Consider the following 25,100-nt stretch of genomic DNA (forward strand, 5'->3'; position numbering starts at 1 on the left):
CAGGTCATTTTAACAGATAAGTGAATTTAAATTCGGTATATTTAAATTCAGCTAATACCCTGTAAAATCTCCGGCTACAGATTGTTTGTGTCTAACACAAACAACCCACAATATGTTGGTCTTGTTATTTGCTCTATATTATGTACTCATTTGTTCATACATTCGAGATAATGTTCGTCATATCAAAATAAAAGAAGAAAAAAGAGTCAATTCAATGAGATGGATGTGTAGATTGACAATGGATTGTGATTTTGCTTGCATTAGTCAACTTCGCATGGATAAAGCAACCTTTAGGATATTGTGTGATATGCTAGTAGACATTGGAGGACTAAAACCCACTAAGAACCCATCCATGGAGGAGGTTGTAGCAATGTTCATATATACCTTGGCTCATCACAAAAAATGTAGAACAATTAGCCTACTTTTTTATCGTAGTACAGAAATAGTGAGTCAACAATTTCATCAAGTTCTTAATACAATTTTAAAATTATATCATATTTTGCTCAAGAAGCCAGAACCTATAACTCAGGATTGTCAAGATGAGAAGTGAAAATATTTTCAGGTACTTTTTACATCTAACATCAACTTCAATACATATATTTTTTTTATAATAAGTGCTAATTGTATAATTGTTAACTTTGTAGGGATGCTTAGGAGCCTTAGATGGAACATTAATTAAAGTTACACCTTCTACTAAAGATAAACCTCGTTATCACACTAGAAAGGGGTGTATTTCAACAAATGTATTAGGTGTTTGTTGCTCAAACATGCAATTCATATATGTATTGCTTGGTTAGGAGGCCTCAGCACATGATGGTCATGTGCTTCGAGATGTGATCTCAAGACCGCATGGTCTAAGGGTCCCTCGAGGCACATTTGCATTGCAATGTATAGCTTACTATGAATTTTATTTTTATTTTTTTAATGTTATTAAACAATTTCATTTATTATTCAACAATGAAGATTGTTATTACTTGGTTGACTCTGGATATTACAATGCAAATGGATTTCTTGTCCCATACCGAGGACAATGATATCACCTAAAAGAATTTCATGGTCATCAACTAGAGACACCAGAGGAATACTTCAACATAAAGCATTCTAAAGCTAGGAATGTTATAGAAAGATGTTTTGGGTTGTTAAAGGGAAGATGGAAGATTCTTGCATCACCATCATTTTTCTCCATTCAAACCCAAGTTCGCATTATCATGGCATGTTGTCTTATGCACAATTTGATTCACAAGTTTATGAGCTTTGATCCACAAGAGTCACTTATAGCAGATGAGGAAGAGGAATCTGATGGGGGAAGAGACGATGAAGAAGTAGAGTATATTGTGCAAATTAATCCAAGCAATGATTGGTTATTATTTAGAAATAATATGACAACAAATATATATAACACATGGTCCACTAGAAATAGTGGCAATGTTAGTGATTGAGTTCTGTTTTGAAAGCATGTTATAACAATTGCGTGTTCTGATTTTATATATGTATTTGAATGCTACCAGTTGTACTCGACATTATAAGATTCATATATTGGTATATTTATGTGATGTTCTGTTTTATATATGTACTCGACATTATAAGATTCATACATCAATCATTACTAATGATTAAAAAGGTTCCTTTATGCCACTGTCATCTTTTTTGTCAGGATGACTACAATTACTCTATCAATTGCACGTGGAAGAGGGAAAAACAAATAATATTGGACGAATGAGGAGGTGGAAGTGTTGGTTGATGCTCTTATAGAACTGGCTTCTGATCCTTTATGAAAGCTAGATACTGGTTTTAAAAATGGTTATATGGTTCAAATACACAAAATGGTATTGGGTAAGATTATAAGTTTCAATAAAGAAGTTATTCCTCATATTGAATCCAAGATCAAATATTTAAAACCAAGTACAATCTCCTCTTTGAGATGTGTCTGCAAAGTGGGATGACGTGGAGCATAAGATTAACTGTGAAAAGCAATGGTTTGATGAATGGTGTCTGATAAGAGCTTTGTATGCATCGATCATTTTTTAAGATAGTACTGTACTGATTATTTCTCTTAATAGTAGTACATTTTCTAAAACATTATTTTTTTTTATTTTGTACCTCTATTTGTATCCTTTTGTGTAGACTCACCCCAATGCTATTGGGTTGCGGGATTTTAAATTTCAATATTTGCGCAAACTGATTATTGTGTGGGGAAAGGATAGAGTCATGGGACTTGGTGCTGAAGATGTGGTTGACGCAAGCATGGATGCTAATTGGCAAAAGAATTTGAGTGTGAGTTCTTCCTCGGACAATGAAGATGAACCTGCTTTGGAAATCCTATCACAAGGCTCACCGTTGAGTTCATTATGTAACAATGGATCGAAAAAGAGAAACCAACTTTCACCAAGAAGGGAAAGTTTTTACAAGAAAAAGAAAGCAGCAGCACCCCAACAAACCATTGACTCGAGATTGGACAACTTTACTAATAAGTTTGAGTCCATTTGCAATCAAATGGAAACACAATATACTACTGTTACAAATGCTTTGATTGCGGAGTCCAAGCCAGAATCTCTAGGTGGTGAAAAAATGCAGAAGGTTATTGCTGAACTACTTAATATTGGCATATCTCCAATGGATGTTGGTAGGGCTATTGAAATTTGTTACAATGACCCTGCCAAAGTTTATGTTATGTTTCCATTGCCAAGTCATTTGCGTTGATCCGTTGTGCTTGGATTTATCTACCCATCTTCTATTCCATGAAACATCTTTGGATTCATGGTTTTTTGTTGATGTTAAATAACTAGGTTATTTTGAATCGCATTCAGTATTTTTGAAGTTGTAATATTGTAGTTAGGCGCATGCAATATTATGTTAACCTAGTTATGTTGTATATCAGTAAAACTATTTTGTAATATTGAGGCATCAGCTAGACAAAAGCTATACATTGTAATATTGTGTTAACCTAGTATTTTAAATTGTACCTTTCTAATGTGTATTCACCTTTGCATGTTTAACCTGCCCATTATTTCCAATGTTTCATGATACTTTAGGAAATCAATCAGCTTGTATCAATGTTGCAACTTTAGCACTTGCTGATTCTATTTTATTTTGATGAAGTTATTGTTGGTGTTTGTTGTGTGTGGAATTTGTTGTTTGTTGGCTTTCGAATGGTGCAGGAAAGAGAATGAGGGAGCTGTGCTGAGCTGGTAATGAAATTCATTGATTGGTGTGGCTTTGTTTAAGTTTGTTTTGCAGTGCTTGATTTTTATCTGGTGTCGGTGAATATGGGCTTTGGTGTATGGATTTCTTGTGTATGAGATGTGGTATGCTGTGTTTTGTGTGCAAGTGTTGGCGTTTTTTGCGTTTACAAGTTGATGTTTGGAGATTTCTTTAGGGAAGTGGCTGTGATGATGTAGGTTTTTGGGTTCTCAAAAGATCTCTATTGTCATTGGATTTGTTAATATTTGGATATTTTTGTATGTGGAATTTGGTGCTGTTGGCTTTTGGATGGTGCATCTCATTTATTTTTCTTATACTGCAACAATGAAGAAATGGAGCTATTATTTGGTGGTTTGCTGTGTTAGTTTCTTTATTAATGTTGTGAGCTATTTGGTTTGAAGCTGTGTGTGAATGCAGGTGGTGACGCTGATGCTCTTATTTTGCGATTATGGGATGAAATTATGAGAAATCTTTGTATGCTCTGGGATTTATTGCTGGGTTTTGAGGCAGGTGTCATTTTTGTGGAATTTCTAGAAGTTGTGGATGTGTAAGCTCTGGATATTGATTCCTTCGTTAACAAACTAAACACCATCTATGGCAATGGTAATGATTCTTCAACACTAACCAAACATCATACTTCTATCAATCATATCCATTCCTATTTCCCACTTCAATCAATCCCAATGTCATTCTCATTCCATAGTTCTAACCAAACAGACCCTTAAAGAACTGCCTTACAAATTGCATCTAGAGTTGCTAGTACTCCCGCACACTTATCATCACACCTTGTCTATCTTCTTCCACACTCTCTTAGTATTCTTATTAGGTCCTTATATAGAAGCATGCAAGATTCGAACTGTTGAGAAGTTTAAATATAGTAGATCAAAAGATAAGAGTTACTATAATAAATTTGACTTTTCGCAGCGTACAATTATTATATCCATAACGTGCATCACACGCTGCATAACAGAAGCTGTTAAAAGTCATAAGACATCGATAGCGCGCATTGCGAACTGCAGTTAAGAGTATTTGTAGCATGCATTGCGCGCTGCAGTTAAGAGCATTCACAGCGCGCACCAAACACTGCAGTTAAGGGCATTTGCATCTCACGGCGTGTGCTGCAGTTAACCGAATTCTCAATGCGCATCGTGCACTATAGTTAAAATACCATACAATTATGATTAATATTTATTTAAAATATATAATCCAAATTTAAAATTTAGATATTATCATAATTCATCTCGTCACTAAATTAGACAACTTCGATCTGAACTTTGATATGAAATAATAAAAATACAAACTTAAACTTAGAATTACTCATGAAAAGGCAATAAGAATACAACCTCTCAATATGCAACAATAATGAAGAGAACAAGGTATTACTCATTAATTGATAGTGATTGTATAGATCATATTACAAATATTTCATTACACTAACCCATATATGTAATTTAAAAACCTATTGAATATGTTGGGCTAGCCACAATAGGAAGTGCATATTGATGTTGTTAGGACACTTCGGAGCTAGAGGAGGGGGGAGGGTGAATAGTTTCTCGCGCTCGTCGATGATGATGTTGCAATGGATAAACTCGACGCAAAGCTCCCCAATGCTAATAATATGGATTTACTTGGTATCCACCTCAAGAATAAGTGACTAATCTAAGGATCCAACCCTCACTCACACATCTACTATAAAACACTCCTTTTCGGAAACAATCCGGAGATGGAGAAGTCTCGTACAAGCTCACACACAAGAAATACAAGAAGAACGAAATGAGAAGCTAATACAAATGGAATCTTACAAGATTACACAATGAAACCCTAGCTTGCTCTTCTTCTTGCTTGAATACACCTCTTGACTTGCTTGGAAGTGCAACAACACTCCTTTCTAAACCTCCAAAATCTTGTGTGTATTGGTGAGCTTGGTGGAGAAGAAACCTATGAGCGATGTAAGAAGAACTATTGAAACAGTGCACGCCGAAGCCTTTTATCGGGCACACAATGGCTAGTTTTCCAACTTAAGTGACTAATCTAATCGCTTAAGTGTTCTTAATCGATCAGTCAAGTCGATTAAGAAACTTTCTATTTGCTCAAGAATCAGCTTTAGGCGATTAAGCTTCCCTGCTTAATCGATGACCGTAGCTACTGTTTACTCACATAAAACCTTAATCGCTTACCCTAAACAATTAAGCCACGCTGAATCACTTAGGCTAAGCGATTCAGTTTGCTTCTGTTTCCTCGTGTCAAACTCCTTAATTAATCACCTTAATCGATTAAGGTCTTAGTAATCGATTATCCTAATCAATTACCAACCTTAACTTCTTCGATCCAAGTTGAGGGTTCACGTCCAACATCCGGTCAAACGTGACATGTTGAACCTCCTCAATACCTAGCATCTGGTCAACTTTGACTTGCTAGGACTTTTACATCAAGTGTCAGATCAATCTTTTGATTCACTTGGATTTTTCTCCTTACACCAAGTGTCCGGTCAATCTTGACCCACTTGGACTTCCAAACACCGGGTGTTCGGTCAATCTTGACCCACTTGGATCTCCACATGCTTGGCTTCACTCACCAGGACTTTCGTATGCCTGACTTCACTTACCGGGACTTTCCTTCTACCTAGCTTCACTCACTAGGACTTTCACTTGGTTTCACTAACTAGGATTTTCATCTGCCTAGCTTCACTCACTAGGGCTCTCACCTGGCTTCACTCACCAGGATTTTCATCTGCCTAGCTTCACTCACTAGGGCTTTCACTTGGCTTCACTTACCATGACTTTCATCTTCTACCAACCTTCCAGTTGAACTTACCAATCAAGTATTCGGTCAACCTTGACCTACTTGACTCTTCTTCACATCGAACTAGTCAACCCTTGACCAAAGGGGAGTTACACCAACAATCTCCCCAGATGGACAATTGCTCCTACAATCTCCATGCATTGTCAAACATCGAAACCCAAATATCAAAACTCAAGCTTAGTCAACCTTGACTCAAGGGATATTGCACAAACAGATGTCATTTCACTGACTTCTAATTCTTGTAAGTCCAGCACTCCAGTTTAGTCTATAAGTGATTCATGGTTGATGTATTTGTCAAAATCATTAACCTTGCCTGCAATGAAGACTAAATTTCAGATCAACAGATTGAACAGCGTTAGGACACTTGGAGAGCTAGAGGGGGTGAATAACTTATTTTGCTTCGTCTTGTTGATTTATTGCAACGAAAAACTTGAAGCAATGCTAACACCTTCATTTGCTTGGTGTCCACCTCCTGGAGGTGACTAATCCAAGGATTCACACCGTGCACACAACTCCACTATGAACACACTCCTTCTCATTATAATCCGAAGGCGGAGAAACATCGTATAAGCTCACAACAAGAATACAATGAAAACAAGAAAGTAAATGCACAATACATTGGCTTGGATGATTAACAGAGTCTTAATTGATTTCTCAATCACTGTGCTTCGGAAACTTCTCCCAATTGATTGTGTCAATCGATTGGCTTGGGCTGAATCGATTCCCCAACTCACTGTGCTTCTCGCAACAAACAACCCTTAATCGATTAGAAAATTGCCTAATCGATTAAGATCTTGTTAATCGATCAAACCAATTGATTAACATGGATGAAATCGATTGCCCCAACCAATTCCAGCGCCTTTGCGAGAAATGCCACTCTAATTGACTACCCAATCGATTAGCCATGTCCTAATCAATTCCCTAATCATTTGACTAACTCTAACTCACTTGATCCAAGTCTAGTGTTCTCCTTATGCAACATCCGGTCAACCATGACCTATTGGGTCTTCCCTACCAAGTGTTCGATCAACCTTTTGACCCACTTAGATTTTCTCTTATGCCAAGTGCCCAATCAACCTTTGACTCATTTGGACTTTCTTTTTGTCAACTTCTCGTTGGACTTCCGATCACGAAGTGCGATCCTCCTTGACCCACTTAGATTTTTTACTTGTCTAACCTCCAGTTAGGACTAGTCACTCGGTATACTTCCACCATGCCTAACCTCAGTTAAAACTTTCCCCTTGCCTAACCGTAGTTAGGATTTTCCTCTTGCCAACGTGTGATCCTCCTTGGTCCACTTAGACTTTTCTTTATCTAACCGCAGTTAGGTATTTGCCTTGCCTAACCTCTAGTTAAGACTTTACCCTTACCTAACACTCGAGTTTAGGTTTTACCTTGCCTAACATCTAATTAGAACTTTCTCTGTTAAGTATCCGGTCCTCCATAACTTACTTGACTTTTCTCACATATTATCAAGTATCTAATTAATCTTGACCTATTTGACCTCTTCTCACATGTTGTTCAAACATCGAAACTCAAAGTCGAATCCACTCGAAATTACTTAAAATGGTTAACCTTAATCCGAGGATAATTACACCAATACTCTCCTAATAAAAGTTCAAGCATAGTTACAATAGATTAAAATTTTCATTAAATTTGTATTTTCAACTGTAGGAATATACATAAAGGAGAAATTATTTTCTCTCTAGCATTAATTTTGTGGAAAAATGAATATCATTTCAATATTTAATTGCTAGAATAGAAGGGAAATTACTTGAACCAAAAAATATTCCACCTTTTTTTCAACCACCCATATGTTCCTTGGGTTACTTAGCATCAATCTCTACACAATGTTAGCTGTTTCTTAAAAGAATCAAATATATCTTAAAAAATTGAGATCTATCGTGAGAAATTATACCTCTTATCATTAAAGTCTGTACTACCTGATCTATATAATTTACCCCTATTTATAGATATACATGGTGGGGAGGCTTTTGGCCTTCCCCTTCTAACAAAAAAGAAATTGTTGCTGTCATTCATAAGGATCTAGAGCTACCTGAATTCAAATGAGATATATCATGAGATATTGTAACTTTTCTCCCTGATGTATGTTCTAGCTGATCTCTGTAACTTATCCGACTTATTAGCATATGCAGAGGGATGGCTTTTAGTCTTCCTTTTCCAACAAAAACAAATAATGTAGCTCTTGATTCTGTCGTTCATAAAGACTTAGAGCTGCCCTAATTACATAACTAGAAATCATTTATATTGTAATTGGATGATATATCAAAACATAAATACCTTCCTGTCGATCCATATGCAAATACAATGGCATTAAGACCTTGAATGACACTAGCAATAATTGATGATATGTTTCTGTAAACATCTTGTTCATGCCAAAAATAATTCCAATGAACAAATGCTAGAAAAATATCTATCAAAGAACTTTGATGCGCATGAGAATAATGTTAAGATGAAAAGGTTATGATACATTGAACATATATATACACATTAAATTTTATAAAAAATTGGAAATTGGCATAATAATGTGCATTAAGAAAATTGATTATGTAATCATCACTCAAATATAAATACTGACTTTCACAAGCAATATTCATGCATGCTTCCTCAGTACAAAAGTAATAACCTTTTTCTGGTGAAGAGATTAAAAGAAAATTAATAATGTAAGAAACTTTGAGATGCTCAACTTAATGTAGCAATTCACTTGAGGCATATATGCTAGTAATTAGATCCACAACTTAAAAACAAAAGTACCAATCGATTTGTAGCATCATCTAGCTAAGCACTGTCACATTTGCACACACGCTCAGATGCTCTCGATGCATGATTAAATACTGCTATAAACTCTAGAAGAAAGTTTTAGCTCTGAAATAACATGTGGAAAAATGGGGGAAAAATACATAAACCAGAAACACAAACAAAATAAATAAATAGCACATACAACATTGGAACAACCAGGCCCAAATACATGATCAAAGTTATATCTTTTATCTTTAGTCCGATTTTGTATGAGGTCAAGATAGTCCTTTGATAGGTCAGGATCTAAGACAATTAAGCTTTGTGAAGTAAGAAACAATCATCATCGCGGCTGGAATCTAGAGAGAGAAAATTTTCCTTTTGATAAAGAATAGGGAAAACATGAATAATCTGTAGCTAACACCTTATCATCCATAACTTGAATAATATGCCTGCATTGCTTTTGTTCTATTTCAATCAGTTGTGGCCTACATTTTACTGCCACCTACACAAAGAAACCAGAATATGGGATTATAGTAACTCTACTGAAAAATTATCAAACTTTTACTAATTGAAAGGCATACCAATAGACTTGAAATCCTTTTTTATGATGGAGATCCAATGCTTGGCATTGCTGATCAAGTTTCATTAGGAGTAACTTCTCCTAAAATAATTATGATACACATCTTAAATCTCAAATATTTATTTTTTAGACAATTAACAAAGTTATGTTGTTCACCTTCTCCGGTACTGTCTGCTAGTGTTGTCTTTAAACAGAGCTATGATACTTGTCCAACTGGACAAAGCCAAACAATGATTGTCTTAGATTAGTATTGAAATTGTTCTATCAAACTCGAACAAGATCTAAAAGAGAAAACGAGTATTTCAGACTAATTGTTGACGATAGAATTCACATACTTTATTAATGATAGCATGTAGTATATAAATATAATTATAAGTGAAAAATAGAAAAATACATAAAATAGGAAAACATATAAAATATTAGAAAATAAATAAGTATTTTCTAATAATAATTATTCTCTAATAATTAGGAAATAAATAAGTATTTCCTAATAATAATTATTCTCTAATAACTAGGAAATAAATAAGTATTTTCTAATAATAATTATTTCCTAATAACTAAGAAATAAATAAGTATTACTAATAATAATTTTTCCCTAATTAATACGCCCCCTCAAGATGGTGTCCCAGAAATGACACCAATCTTGTTGCAAATAACAAACAACCGAGGTCGAGAAAGCGACTTGGTAAGTGCATCAGCCAACTAATTATCAGCAGGAATATGAGTAACTCACAGTTCGGAGGCCTACACCAGATCACGAACAAAGTGATAGTCAATAGACAGATGCTTCATCCGAGAGTGAAAAACAAGATTAGCTGAAAGATAGGTGACACCCAAATTATCAATAAAAAGCACAGCAGGTGTGGTAACTGGAAGAAGCAAATCTGTCAAAAGTGACTTAATCCATTGGATCTCAGATGCCACAGAGGCAATGGCATGATATTTGGCCTCAATCGAAGAGCGCGAAACCATATGTTGTTTGGTAGATTTCCAGAAAACTGGATTAGCACCCAGAAAAATAACAAATGCACCCATAGAACACAGATCATCTGGATCACCTACCTAGTCTGTATCGGAGAAACCATGAAGAGTAAGAGGTGTGTCCGTAAGAAGACGAATGCCAAGATCCCTAGTACCATTGAGATACCGAAGTAGACGCTTCACAGTGCCCCAATGCGTCTCTGAAGGAGCATGTATAAATTGTGAGAGCTTGTTGATCGCAAAGGAAATATCAGGACGAGTCATACGGAGATGTTGTAAGCCCCCAATCACTTGTCGAAACTTAGTCGTATCAAAAAACGAAGACCCATCATGAAAAGTAAGACGAGAGCTAGGAGCAATAGGAGTGAAGACCGGCTTGGAGTCAAGCATGTTGTGTTTGGAAAGAAGATCAGTGACATACTTTTGCTGAGACAAGAGAAGACTATTTGAGGTTGGATGAACCTCAACACCAAAGAAGAGGGAAATAGTCCCAAGATCCTTAATCACAAATTTTGCATGAAGTTTATATAATATGACGTCAACAGAAGAAGTATTACTCCCTGTAATGATTAGATCATTAACATATACAAGGAAATAGATAACAGTATCATCTCGAAAATAAACAAATAAATAAGGAGGTGTCAGCCCGAGATACGACAAAGCCAAGAGAGACCAAGAAAGCGCGAAGCTCTAAATACCAAGCGTGCGGAGCCTATTTTAGGCCATAAAGCGCCTTATGCAAACAACACACATGATCCGAAAACTCAGCATTGCGCATATCCAAAGGTTGCACCATATAAACCTCCTCTGCAAGACGACCATTAAGAAACACATTGTTGACATCAAGTTAGCGAAGACACCACCCCCGATTCACTGTCAGACTAAGAACAATGCACATTGTTACTGGATTAATAGCAGAGCTGAATGTATCATGAAAGTTAACACTAAGACACTGATGAAAACCCTTGGCAACAAGACGAATCTTATACCGATCGATTGAGCCATCAGAATTACGTTAAATGCAAAACACTCACCTGTTACCCATAAGATTTTGGTCTGGTGAAGGCGGGACAAGAGTCCAAGTCTGATTACGGAGAAGAGCATCATACTCTTCATGCATGACCTGTACCCAATTCGAATCTTTGAGTGCCTGCGTGACAGAGGAGGGTTCACAGGGTTGTGGAAGACTAGTATGAAGAAGATACTTTGGATTGAGTTTGTAGATGACATTTTTGGAGCGAGTTTGCATGGGATGTTAATTTAGAGAAGTGAGAGGGGGACAGAGAGGCGGGGGGCTAGAGGGTTAGTCGCCACTAAGCAGCTTGGACGACCTGACAACAAGAGGCGGTGATGGTGGCATTGATGACAACTATGAAGAAGTCAGTTGCGGGCGGCTACAGCTAGTGGCAGGTTGCAGCATCGGTGCCGGAGTGGAATCCAAGGAGGAGGTGTGGCAAATGGTTAAACATACTCCACAAACTTAACATGACTTAAGATACAAAGACTCTTTTGAGAGTGACATCATAACACAAGAAGGCACTCTGGGTGAGAGAATAGCCGAGGAAGACACAAGAGGTTGACTTGGGATCAAGCTTGTGGTGAGAGTAGGGGCGCAGCCACGGAACGTATAGACACCCAAAAACTCGAAGCTTAGAAAGATCAGGAATGGTGGTGAACAATTTTTCAAAAGAGGGCATGTGGGATAGACCAACCTTAGGCATGTGATAAATCAAATAGATTGTCGCCGCAAAGGCATATTGTCATAAAGTGAGTGGAATAAATGCTTTGTGCAACAAAGTGAGACCAGTTTCGACTATATGACGATGACGACGTTCAGAGTATCCATTGTGTTCAGGAGTGTATGGAGCAGTGGTAAGATGATTGATACCATTAGTAGTAAGAAAGGAGCGAAGGGCTAAGAATTCACCTCCATTGTCAGTGAAGAGTGTTTTGATAGTCATCGAGAATCGATTTTCAATAAGTGTTTGAATGCAATAAAGTTAGAGTATACATCCTATTTTTTGTGTAAGGGATAAAGTCATATATACTTTGTAAAATGATTAACAAAGATAACATAATACTTGAGTCCATCAAATGATGATATAGGAGATGTCCAAACATCAGAAAAGATAATATCCAAAGGAGCACAAGATGAAATACTAGATTTATGAAAGGACAATTTATGATTCTTATTAATATTGCACGAAGTACATGACAAATTAGGCAAAGTATCCACAGGAAATGAAAGACCCAAAGATAACAAAAAATGTTGCAAAATATCTAATGACGGATGACCTAAACGACTGTCATAAGGAAATAGATGACGAGAAAGACACAGAAAAGGAAGAAGGGGATGATAGTGTAGACATAAATTTTAGTAGTAATAGACACCATCTCTATCGACCCCGCCGACCAGTGTCGCTCTCGTACGACGATCCAACACCTGAAAATAGGAATCAAAGAAAAGAAATATAATAGGATTAGTAGCACAACGTGCAGCAATAGAAATCAAATTTTTTGACATACATGGCAGAACTAAAACATTGGAGAAAACTAAAAGGAAAGATGGAGTGGAGAAAGAGAAAGAACTAGTGCGTGCAATGGGTAGTCCAGAACCATCACCAATGACGACACTATCATTCCCAGAGTAAGGCTCATGTAATGAGAGAGTAGTGAGATTAGTAATGACATGATGAGAGGCGCCAGAGTCAACCACCCATTCTCGAGAATTAGACGGAGGTTTAAAATGAATGGCAGTGTGCACAAACGGTGCACTATACGTGGGACGCGGAGCACGCAGAGGAGCCGGCGGAAGCAGAGCAAGCATCGAGGCAGTCATATGACCACACTGATAGCCATTGTAGAATGTGGCCGGTGGGTATTGTAGAGAAAAGAAAAAAAAATTGCTGTTAAGTTTAGCGCTCTGATACCATGTTGACGATAGAATTCACATACTTTATTAATGATAGCATGTGGTATATAAATACCATTACAAGTGAAAAATAGGAAAACACATAAAATAGAAAAATATATAAAATACTAGAAAATAAATAAATATTTCTAATAATAATTATTCTCTAATAACTAGAAAATAAATAAGTATTTCCTAATAATAATTATTCTCTAATAACTAGGAAACAAATAAGTATTTCTTAATAATAATTATTTCCTAATAACTAGGAAATAAGACAAGACTTAGAGTGGGGAGAGAGCTAACACAATTAAGGTTTTGATTAATTTTGGATCTTAATTTATAATTTAGATTCTATTAGTTATGTACTGCTCTAACTTTATATTATATCTAATTAACATTATATGTGTTTCTAAAATATTATTATTATAAATTTATTTTATTATTTTCATTACAATATGAGAGAAATATGATGAGTTAGAGCTAGCACAAAGAAGTTCTGGTGCTAATGATGATAATGAGGGATTTGAGCCGTCTATTAGTAATAATTTGGAGTTATTGCTGGAGGTGAGTGGGGGACTAAAAGGGGAGGAAGGATATTGGGAATGAATTCTTTGAGTAGAACTTATAGTGTTGCTCGTACATGCATCTTCTTCCACCCCACCAACAATAACAGTTCAGATACATAACTTGACTAAAGAGGTTGCCTATTTGAAGGGCGTAATATTGGAAACGGATCAAGAAATGAGAGAAATGCACCGACAATAGGGCTTTATTATACAACATCTTCAGTTAAGCTCCACTCTAAGTCACATTCCTTTCGGTTCCGATGATAATGGTGACGACGACGACGACGACGATGATGATAGTGGTGATGGTTCTTCTTGAATTTGTTTTGCATGAATGTTATTTGTCACATAATTAGTGTTGTTTGATTTTTTTTTGTATTTTTGATTAGTACTGTTAATTTATTTTGTATGGCCAAGGAAGGTGGTGGCAATTAAAAATTCATGTAAGAGGAAGTAAGTTTATATATTAAGTATCGTGTTAGGATTTGTTTACATGCCATTCCATGTTATGTCATGTTATAGTTGCTTCTATATTTTGATTTTACCTTGATACTTTGTATGTCATACCATGTTTTGCATGTTTGTGACTTGCCTACTACTAACCCACGCAATGTTAGCTATATGTTTCGATTCTTTTATTATATGTTATGAGGCATTTGATACATGTATTTCTTATTACATGACCGGTACATTTTTTGTTTGTTGTTATGTTTAGTTACAAGTTTCATGTATGTATATGTTTCATGCAATTAAGGATGAATGACATTTTTTAGCATTGAAAGTAAGAACCTTGATTACATTTTACAAGAACCATAAGATTAATTTGTTTGTGTATCAAAACACATAGATACAAGTGATATGTTATTATAATGAATTAAATTTTGTTTGTTATAAAGGTTATAAATATTATAAATATTAGACACATAGATACAATTGATATGTTATGATGATGAATTAAGTTTTGTTTATTGATATATAGATGCAATTGATAAGTTAGACATAAATGTTACTTTTAATTTGTTTGTTTTTTTACTCAAGAAAAGAAGAAGGCTGGAAGGAGAAGGAAGTATCTGCCGAGGCAGAAGAAGACGATAATTTCTGTTTATATCTTTCCGTCCTTTTGATATTGTTTGGTATGAGACTTGTTGAACTATGATATCGGTATATTTATGGATATGATGGGATGTTGTATGCATGACTTGTATAAATATGTTTGTTTTGATTTGTTTTTGTATGATTTCATTTTGGATTTTTGAACTTGTATAAATATGACTTGTTTGGATGAATTGTGTATAGGATGTGTTAGATTATATAATTATTGTGTAGGATGTGTTGGAATGTTTATTGTTGTGTTTATATAAAAACATGTTTGAATATGATTTCTATATACAATAAAATGTAAAATTGGGTAGGTTTTGTGGAAAAAATTTATGTTTTTTGATGAAAATTTATGTCGCAAACTTATTGTAATGTTACACTCTGTATCGCAAATCTGTGACGAAATAATTTTTTCATCATAGATTTGCGATGAAAATAGGTTTTTGTCATAGATTTGCAACCAAAGGTTATTTATTGCCAATCTAGGATGAATTTTGATTCGTCATGAGTTTGCCACGAATAACCCTTTTCGTCACACATTTGATACTTTTTTCCTAGTAAATTTGCAACGACTATGATGATTAAAAAAAATTCTCGTCACAGATTCGAAAAATCTGTGACGAACCCTAGATGATTTCAGATTTACGACAAATCTTTATTCGTCGTAAATCTGTGATGAACTTTTTTTTCATCATAGATTTGCAATGAATATCCCTTTTCGTCGCATATTTGAGAGATGAATTCTTTTTCGTCGAAAATTTGCAACGATTTTTGCAATGAAAAATTATTTGCAACAAAAAGTTTTTGTCTCAGATTTCATCACAAAATGAATTTACTACGATTTTTTTAATTCTTCTCAAAATTAATTCATCGTAAAACGCCCATTTTTTTTAAAATAATGCTCGTCTTCGGTAGGATTCTTCTTCTGTCTCATATTTCTTCTTCGATTTGTTAATGGAAGGCCAAATTAGATGAAATTCTTGATTGACTCAAATTATTATTTTTAAACATAGACAATAAGTTAAGAAAAAACATCTAATTAAACTGGTCTAAACCATATAATAAGGTATATAAACATTAATGTTAAATAATAAATTAAACCACCTCATTTACATGCCATCATGCATATTAGTAGTCTCCCGGGCTATGATGTCGCGGTAGAATATTCAGATTGTCATCCAAGTACTCACGGTTTGATCCCTAGTTATGGTGTATTTATAAGAATTTTTTCCTCCAAATAAGGAATGCAACCAACGGATGCTGAGATTCTAGGCTACTCGCTGTTCGCGTTTCCCGATTTACTCTAATGACTGGTGGAAAAATTTCGTAGGATTAAACCGGTCACTTTAAAATTAATCAATAAGGCTAATTGAGTTTATCATTTTATTTTATGATATAAAACAAAATTTAAAGTATAACATTATATGAAATGTAACTTCTTAAGTGAAGAAGAGAATTTATCAAAGCAAATGATACTAGTTAATTCATGATGAAGTAAAGTGATGAAGAAGACACTATTAATGATCAAATTTTAAAACACTGACGATGTGCCAAATTAACTAGCTAGGAATCATCAATCAAATTTAGATACATATGGAATCAGCCAGAGAATACAACAATTTGACCGTCCATGACGATCGAAACAATGAACGTCCTGCAGCCTCCTTGCCCAAAAGGCCTATGCTTCTTTTTGAAATTGGTAAACCGGGATCCTAAAACCCACAAAGATCACAAAATTTGTGTTAAAAGCAATAAATATGGGAGCAAATTTAAAATAGTTAAGAGTAAAATATAATGTAGTCAAAGTCCTAAAGGCTAAAACTCATAATAATATTTATTTATATAGAATAATATTGATAATGAGACATTTTCCTTTACTGCTATCTCGGGAATAAATAAAGCATGCAGTGGGAGTTTCCAAGAAGAGAAAAACAAAATCTATTGATGTGGATCATGAAACCGACCCAAAAAAAAAACAAAAAAATGCTGCCGCCACTAATTAATCGGAAGATATGCAAAGCATTGACTCAATGGAGTATCCCATTAGCAAGATCATGATTATTTGGCAAATATGGCGAAATTCGAAATAGTTTCTTCTCAAGAACTTGCAGTGGTAGTTTTAATTGCAATTTACCAAAATATTCAAGACACACACTTAGTTTTCATGTTTATCCAAAGACATTTATTTTCTAAAATATATTTCCTAAATTTCCCTTAAAAGAACATTAAAGGATGTCTAAGTGTTTGCATAGGCATGCATATTTACCAAAGGACGTTAATTTATTTCATATGTACAGATTAGGTAATAAATGATTTAATATGAAAATACATAGCACAAATGAGTATTACCTAAAATAAGGGGCAAGGGAATTCTTGTTGCTCTCGTCATCCCAATCCAAGTTGTTCCACCAATCTTTTTCACCTACAATCTCTTTTAATTTGTTCTCCAATATTTCAACCCCAAATGGTAATTTTTTGAGTCCTGGGCAAGAAGTCACTAATATATAATCCAAAAAATGGAGCGGTCATTTTTGGACAAATTTCTATCTCTAGGATCCTAAGGCATGACAGTTGTAGAACCCAAGAAACATCCTTCAACATGGGACAATTAGAAATGTGTAGGTCACGTAGATTGTAAAGCCGAACTCTATTCAATGAAATCTCTCAATAGTCTTAGACCTTGAAAATGGAGACTCTTTAAACATCCGAAACTTGATTCGCGACCCATGTCTGCAGCCAACACTAATCTGTCTAATCTGAGACGTCTGATCCATAAAAACTCGAGCTTGTCACTTACCCTGCAGCCCCATTGGGGAGTGCTCAGATCATAGTTTGGAAGTTTTGAAATATTATGTTCATCCAAAACGAGGTGCCATATGGAGACATTTGGAGGTAACATGTTGAGTCGCTCAATGTTATATGTTGTAGCATTAATGTTAATTCCCACACTTAATTGGCGTCCTTTGAAACATTTCAGCTCATCCCACCACCACTCGGGTATAAGAGGAATTTGACTTATATCCAGCCACTTGAGCATTGATAAATTGGATATCGACCCATTGGGTACAATCTTAAGACCAGTATAGCATAGAAGCAAGTACTCTAATTTGCCTAAACAACCAAACTTAACCGGTAGTGTTGTAATAGGATTGAAGGACAAGTCTAAATATTGAAGCTCAGTTAAGCTACCAATATCTTCGGGAAGTTCTGTTATACGACACTTACAGAGATCCAAGTATGTCAAACGAGGCATGCTTGTGAACAAACTTGGAGGAATTGTTTTCAGGCCTCTGTTGTGACAGAGAATCAACATAGAAAGTTTTGGAAAAATGGAAGTTCCATATTCTTGTAAAGAAGTAATCTCATTCATCATGAATGATGCTCGCTCTGCTTCTTGCCATTCTTCTTGTCTAAGCAAATCACTCAACCCGATTCTTGCTTTTACAATCCATTTTCTTTTGTTCCCTTCCAATCCAGAGACCATCAACAGTGCCATGTCTCGGATGACATCGTGCATTTTTACAACTGTGCTCCTATCAGGAAAGTCCAGGTCACTACATTGCTCTAGCAAGGATGCATCCACGAGAGCTTCCAAATGGGAGCATCCTTTGGTGAAAGCTTCATTGATCACATTAAATTCATGGATTATGCCACAACCTATCCAACATGGTATCAACTCAGAGAATTTGTTGATCTTATGATCTTCAGGCCACAAAGCACAGCACAAAAGACATTCTCTTATGGAGTCATTTTCTAAACTGTCGTAGCTTAGCTTGAAGGCTTTATACATGACTGAATCTTCTGGAAGGCATACTGTCGTCCACTCATGTTTATCCCTTATTTGATTGAGAGCGTCATTCCAAACTTCCCAAGACTTTTTCCCTGACATGACCCGGGCAACGGTGATAAGAGCGAGCGGAAGGCCTGCACATTCTTTAGCAAGTTCTTCAGCAACGAACTTAATTCCAGCATCTGAGCTGAAAACATCCCCATCACTGTTCTGCTCAAAGAGTTGCCATGCTTGATCTGAATCCAGACATTTGACTTTGACCTTCTTTTCTGCCTTCATTTGTGCACACACGGTCTCGCTGCGGGTTGTGAACACCACGACTTTGCGCGGCTGCTGCTGGCCTCGCTTAGTAGCCGAGTGTGCCATCCCCAACAGTTGAAGATCCACATGCCCCCAAATGTCATCGAGAAGCAGCAGACAGTTCCTGTTCTTCAAGAAGCTAAACAGCTTATCACCACAGGTTTGTTCATCGTCACTCTCCTTCAGTGTCTTCAGTTCTAGACTCTTAGCAATATCCATTTGGAGCCTTTTCAATTGGCAGTCATTGGAGGCCACAACCCAAATGACACTGTCAAATATTCTATGATTATAATAGTGTCGCTGGATCCTCTTCAACATGGTAGTCTTACCAACACCGCCCATTCCGTAGATGCCTATGATGTTGTCTTTTCCACCATCGACATAGCCCACAATGTCCTCCACATACGACTCGATCCCAACAGGTGGTCGGTGTGAGATGGAAAGCATTACGTTGGATTCCGGAGGACAAACTGTGGCAATCAGATCCAGTGCACCAGCTCGGCTCATCAATTCATCAGTCTCGCGGAGCTTCTCGGCCATTCTTAGGATGATGGAGCAGCAGTTTGATGACTCTCTGATGGGAACATCATCTCTTGCTTGCTGTGTTTGAGTGGCAGCGTTTTCTTCGTCCTCTGGATTTGCAGCAAAAGCTTCTGTTGGGTTACTCGATGTGCCGCGATTGAAACAATTGCAACTGAAGCAACCTGATGAAACAAAGAGAAGACGGAAACAACTTCTCCTTTTTTTTTTCTCTCTATCTTATATACAAAAGCAGTAGCTTGTATGAATTAAAATACAAAGAGTGGCAATTTGAATTGGCGTAAAAAGGAAAAAAAAAGGAAAAAAAAGGCAGGGGAGAATACTCACTGATGCTTTGGAAATCCTGCTTGATAGCAGCCAGTTGTCCTTCCAATTCCTCCACCTCCCGTAGCCACTGGCTCACTTCGTTGGTCGGAATTTTTCCTTCACGCTCTGCCTCAGTGATCTGGTTCTTGATGTCGTCTCTTTTGCTTCTCAATCTTGCCATTTGCTTTTCCAATTTCTTGATGCCAGATTTTGGCCTGCCCAGTACCGGCAGCGATGCCCACAGCCCGCTCAGGCATCTGTTGACGTCAACATCGAGATTTAGGTTGATGCACGCCATGGACGAGGAGAAGCTCTACTTGGTTGACTAGCAAAATGGAAAAGAGTTAATTAAGCAGGGAGGGAGATGTATATAACATAACAGCAACAAGAGATTTGTTTCTTTTAATGAGCAAGGGAATTGCAAGACAAATGTCGCGGAGAGAAGTCAGAATAAATTATATTTGCGCAAAGATGAAAGAGACCTCTCAACTGCTACTTTGTCAATGCTACGTTGGTTGACTGAAATAATAATAAGATGTTTGTGGAAAATAATAAGATGGTTACATTTGTATATTTATCCAATGGTTTGTTTGTTTGTTTGTTTGTTTGTTTATAAAACAGAAATTTTAAAATAATTTATAGGCAAAGAAAAGTAGCTTCTATGTTTTGATTCATGAAGAAAAAAATGCAGCCTCATCTCCTCACAAAGAGGAGCTTGTGGGTTGCGATAGTAGATGATTCATTTTATTCTCACTCAATCATCAATCAGCTTAGTTGGCTCCATGTCGTCTAGTTTGATGGATGAAGCAAGTTGTCATCGGACCTCAATCGACTATTAATTCTTGCCTGATCGAATTGTGCTAGTTCAACCAATGGACAAGTTTAGCCATATCCCTACAAAATCATCAACATCGTCACTACAACCAAGGCTAGCTAATTACTTCATCTAACTAATTTGTTTAATTTTATGACAACTAGGGGAGCAATGGGATAAAATTAAATTATAATTTAATTTAAAGGGTGGTTAAGTAGATAAATAACTTAACTGTCTGCGTCAGAATGTTCATATTAAATCTCAAGTTGATCCTCCAAATATCTCAATCATGCATTAGGGTCACTAACTCTTCGTGATAATTAATTTCTCAGTCCACAAATTCTCCGCAAGTTGTAGAGATGCCAAGGAAGATGCTGGTAAGGAAGACTAACATACTAAACGACTCTAAATCCATCGAATCTATCTCTTTCGCTGGCCATTTTGTGGTCCATAGATTTATTGAGCTTGAATAATGATGTTCGCCGTGCTTGACTTACATGGGTGTAACATGATTGAGCATGAATGATGTTCGTTGTGTTTCCTGCCATTTCTATTGTCTAGGCAAATAATACTTGAAACCAATTCCATCTTTACCCAACGACCATCGATAGTGCCGTGTCTCGGATGACATCATGCATCGTTACATATTTGCCCACAAAAGATGTAATAATTGATACAAGTGTTCAAGATTTCCACAAAGAAAAGTAGCCCCATCCGCGTAAACTATGACAGAAGATGACTCATTCTATTCTCCCTCAGTCACCAATCAATTTACTTGGCTCCTGGTGGGCAAGTTGGATCTATCAAGGCAAGGCAAGGCAAGGCAAGTTGGTATGTTAATTTAATTATCCCAATAAAATGATTCATGAAGTCAAGTTTGATCTACGAATTAAGGTAAAGCAGATATTTAATTTGATTATCTGGGTGGAAATGATGATTACTGATGAAAAAGATGACGCTATAAATCGTTTCCGTATTGACGAGAACACTAAGCTTAAGGATCGGAAGATTAGGCTTTGTGAGATATTGTGGAAGACCAATAATAATGCATACAAGTTGTGTCTTCCTAGTAACTTGAAGACTTCTGATGTCTTCAATATAAATCACTTGACTCCTTATTCTGTGAATGCTACAGATATTACTATGAACTTGAGGGCAAGTTCTTTTCAACCAGGGATGACTGATGTAAGACTGATGCAAGAGGACCTGAGCTTCAACGAATCATAACTTTTAACTCGGATATCAGAACGAGTTACTCTTAGATTTGAATCGAAGTTCATTCAAAGACTTAGATTTGTTGCTGGGTGGAACTCATAACTAGCCAAGATCCGAAAAACATTGTTTAGGGCTTTTTCGAGGACTCCGAACATTTTTTATATATTATTTTTTAGTATTTTTTTTTTATATTTAGGATATTTTTGGTATTGTCATCTTGTAATTAAGATTTTAGATCTATATAAGCGTCATAGTTAATTGTTTGAAGATAATCTTTTGTTATCGAATAAAACTTCTATTTTCAATAAAAACTTGAGAAATAGTTTGCCTTTATTTTTCGATTTATTTTCTTATTTTTCCCACAAGTATTTTTTTTTCAACATGTAGGATAATGACTATTATGTCCTATATCAATTAAGAAAAATTATATGTAAAAGAAAATAATCTCCGGAACTCAGGGTAAACACATAAAGTGATGCACACATAAAAAGTGAAAATGATAAACCATAAATTTATGTATCTATTCCTAAGATTTTTTTCTCAAATTTTTTCTTATGTATATCATTACTCATCAATTAAATAAGAACGTATCACAGTAAAAGAAAAATAATAGCAATTGGATCTAAACTAAATGAGAATTTCAACGAAAAACAAGTTATTAGACTTTTTTTTTTTTTGTTAAGGGATGTTTGGCATTTATTAAAAAAAAAAAAATTCCAAAGACTTTCTCTATTTCGACTTCGGATCATTTTCTTAATACTCGGCTTGGTATCCTTTAAGTTTCATTTTAATATTTAGTTTTTTATTTTGAAATATTATATAGAGAGAGTTGTCGAGAAAAATTAAAAGATAATGTTATGATAGTATTAAATAGGATCACAGCAAGAACAAGAAAAATAATAGCAATTGGACTAAACTAAATGAGAATTTAAATGAAGAACAAGTTATTAGACTTTCGTTTTTTTGTTTTTTTTGCTAATGGATGTTTCACTCGGCCATTTATTAGAAAACAACTTTTCTGAGAACATTTTCTCTTCTCTCGACATCGAATCTTCAGCTATCATTTTCTTATATACTTGACTTGGTATCTTTTAATTTCTTCTTATTAGTATTTAGTTGCTTATTTTGAAAATATTACATAAAGAGAGAGTTGATGAGAAAAACAAAAAGATAATGTTAAGACCGTCTTAAATCCGAATATATCAGAAAAAGAAAAATAATAGCAATTGGATCTAAACTAAATTAGTTGTTTATTTTTAAAAATATTATTTATATATATATAGTTGACGAGAAAAATAAAAAGATAATGTTAAGACAGTATTAAATAGGAATATATTATAAAAAGAAAAATAATAGCAATTGGATCCAAACTAAATTAGTTGTTTATTTTTAAAAATATTATATATATAAAGTGTTGACGAGAAAAATAAAAAGATAATGTTTAGACAGTATTAAAGAATAGATATGAAAAAAGAAAAATAATAGCAATTGGATCTAAACTATATTAGTTGATTATTTTTGAAAATATTATATAGAGAGAGTTGAAGAGAAAAATAAAAAAAAATAATGTTAAGACAGTATTAAATAGGCATATATTAGAAAAAGAAAAATAAGAGTAATTGGATCTAAACTAAATAGTTGTTTATTTTTAAAAATATTATATGTAGAAATTTGATACAGTATGCTACGTGTGGACCTAGAGATAATATGAGATCGATGACCAAAAAAATATGGCAGTCAAGTTAAGGTGAAGTGGTGATTAAAATCGGAGTATATGTAGTTGAATTATTCACTCTCACCTAGGTTCAACTACTCATCCTCAGCGCCAAGGCATTCAGTGTGTGTGTTGTGTGTGTGTGTGTATATATATATATATATATATATATATATATATATAGTTAGTCGGCCTAAGAGTCGGTCGGGTTTAAGGGGCTTAACTCCCCACTCTTCATATATAAGGTTCTCAATCTACATCCCGTCAGCCAAAGTGCTAATCGGACTTACGGGGTGTAGATCCTCATTCTTCAAATACAAGTCTCTCAACATATGGTCGGTCGACACTAGAGCCGGCCGGACTTAAGGAACTTAGCGCTCCACTCCCTAGTACCAAGATACACAGAATAAACCTGGTCGGCTCTAATACCAATCAGACATATGGAGCCCAGCCCCCCCTCGCTTTTACAATACAACTCTCAGTATATAGCCAATTGACCCAATAGCCAATCGGACTTTCGGGACATGGTTCCCCTATTTCTCATTGCCAGGACACTCTACATACAGACGGTCAGCATAAAGAGCCGAGCGGACCTATGGGGCTAAGCCCTCCGCTTCTCATATGTCAGTCTCCCATCATACAGTCGGTCGGCTATTAGTCCGGTCAGACTGCCTCCAGGAGATAACATTGTCAGAGAATCACAACAATTTGTCAGATAATAACAGCTAATCGTAAGGGGATATTCTACCACCAAGGCATATATATGAGATAGAACGTTCCTCCAAGGATAGTCGTACAACTTCCATTGTATGGCGTTACTTGGCACATTTTGACATCAAATATTCTCAATCGCCTAATTAATATGGGTGTTATAAGAGAGTTCATATGCATGAAACGGAACCTTCCTCGAAGGATGGTCGTACATATTTTGTTACTCGACATATTCTGACACCAAATATTTTTTGACACCTCATGATTACGAAGGTTTTGAGACTTAGTATAAAAAGAGGGTCCTCTCCGATGGCCAGGTACGCTCTCATGCGCAGCATACGCTCATCTATTGTTCATCTTTTTCTCCACTTTTCGCTCAGCTACTGTACTGACTTGAGCGTCGGAGTGCCTGCGTTATGGACCCCTCCCTGGTTCTTGCTCTAACGTTACCCATTTGCTCTCTTTCTGGTATGCATAGGAAGAAGTGCCAACTGTTATCTCTTCCCCATCTTAGAGTCTTCTCTCAGTCAACACAGAGTCATCTGTTTAGCGTGTCATTTCCACTGCTTTCAGACATGATCAAAAAGTATTGATGAGAAAAATGAAAAGATAATGTTGAGATAGTATTAAATAGGAATAAGTAAGAAAAAGAAAAATAATACTTGATCCCATCCGGAAGTTGGGAAGACTGAATGATCATAATGATGTTGTTGGAATGTTAACCAAGTTTCATTGTTGGTGTGGTTAACACTAACGGTCTAACTCAGATTTTGATGAATGACAAATTAGGTTAAGTTAGCTTTGTTGT

The 25,100-nt window shown here is 35.7% G+C and overlaps 1 protein-coding gene across 1 annotated transcript; it reads right to left on the reverse strand.

The window, feature by feature from the left end:
• Window positions 1-16,397: 16,397 nt before the first annotated feature.
• LOC122047958 (probable disease resistance protein At1g61190) lies at window positions 16,398-20,269 on the reverse strand. Its single transcript, XM_042609503.1, has 3 exons — window positions 19,860-20,269; window positions 17,252-19,696; window positions 16,398-16,614 (listed from the first exon to the last, which is right to left on the reverse strand). The coding sequence occupies exons 1-2, from the start codon at window positions 20,134-20,136 to the stop codon at window positions 17,550-17,552; spliced, it is 2,424 nt and encodes an 807-aa protein (XP_042465437.1). The 5' UTR covers window positions 20,137-20,269; the 3' UTR covers window positions 16,398-16,614; window positions 17,252-17,549.
• Window positions 20,270-25,100: the final 4,831 nt, after the last annotated feature.

This window comes from Zingiber officinale, chromosome 2B (genome assembly GCF_018446385.1).
Source record: "Zingiber officinale cultivar Zhangliang chromosome 2B, Zo_v1.1, whole genome shotgun sequence".
In the NCBI taxonomy this organism is placed as follows: domain Eukaryota; kingdom Viridiplantae; phylum Streptophyta; class Magnoliopsida; order Zingiberales; family Zingiberaceae; genus Zingiber; species Zingiber officinale.

Excerpts from the sequence above, each read along its gene's own strand:
- LOC122047958 (XM_042609503.1), bottom strand. The coding sequence starts at position 20,136 with ATGGCGTGCATCAACCTAAATCTCGATGTTGACGTCAACAGATGCCTG. Across the intron at positions 19,697-19,859 it reads GCAGGATTTCCAAAGCATCA|GTTGCTTCAGTTGCAATTGT; the intron begins GTGAGTATTCTC and ends TTGTTTCATCAG.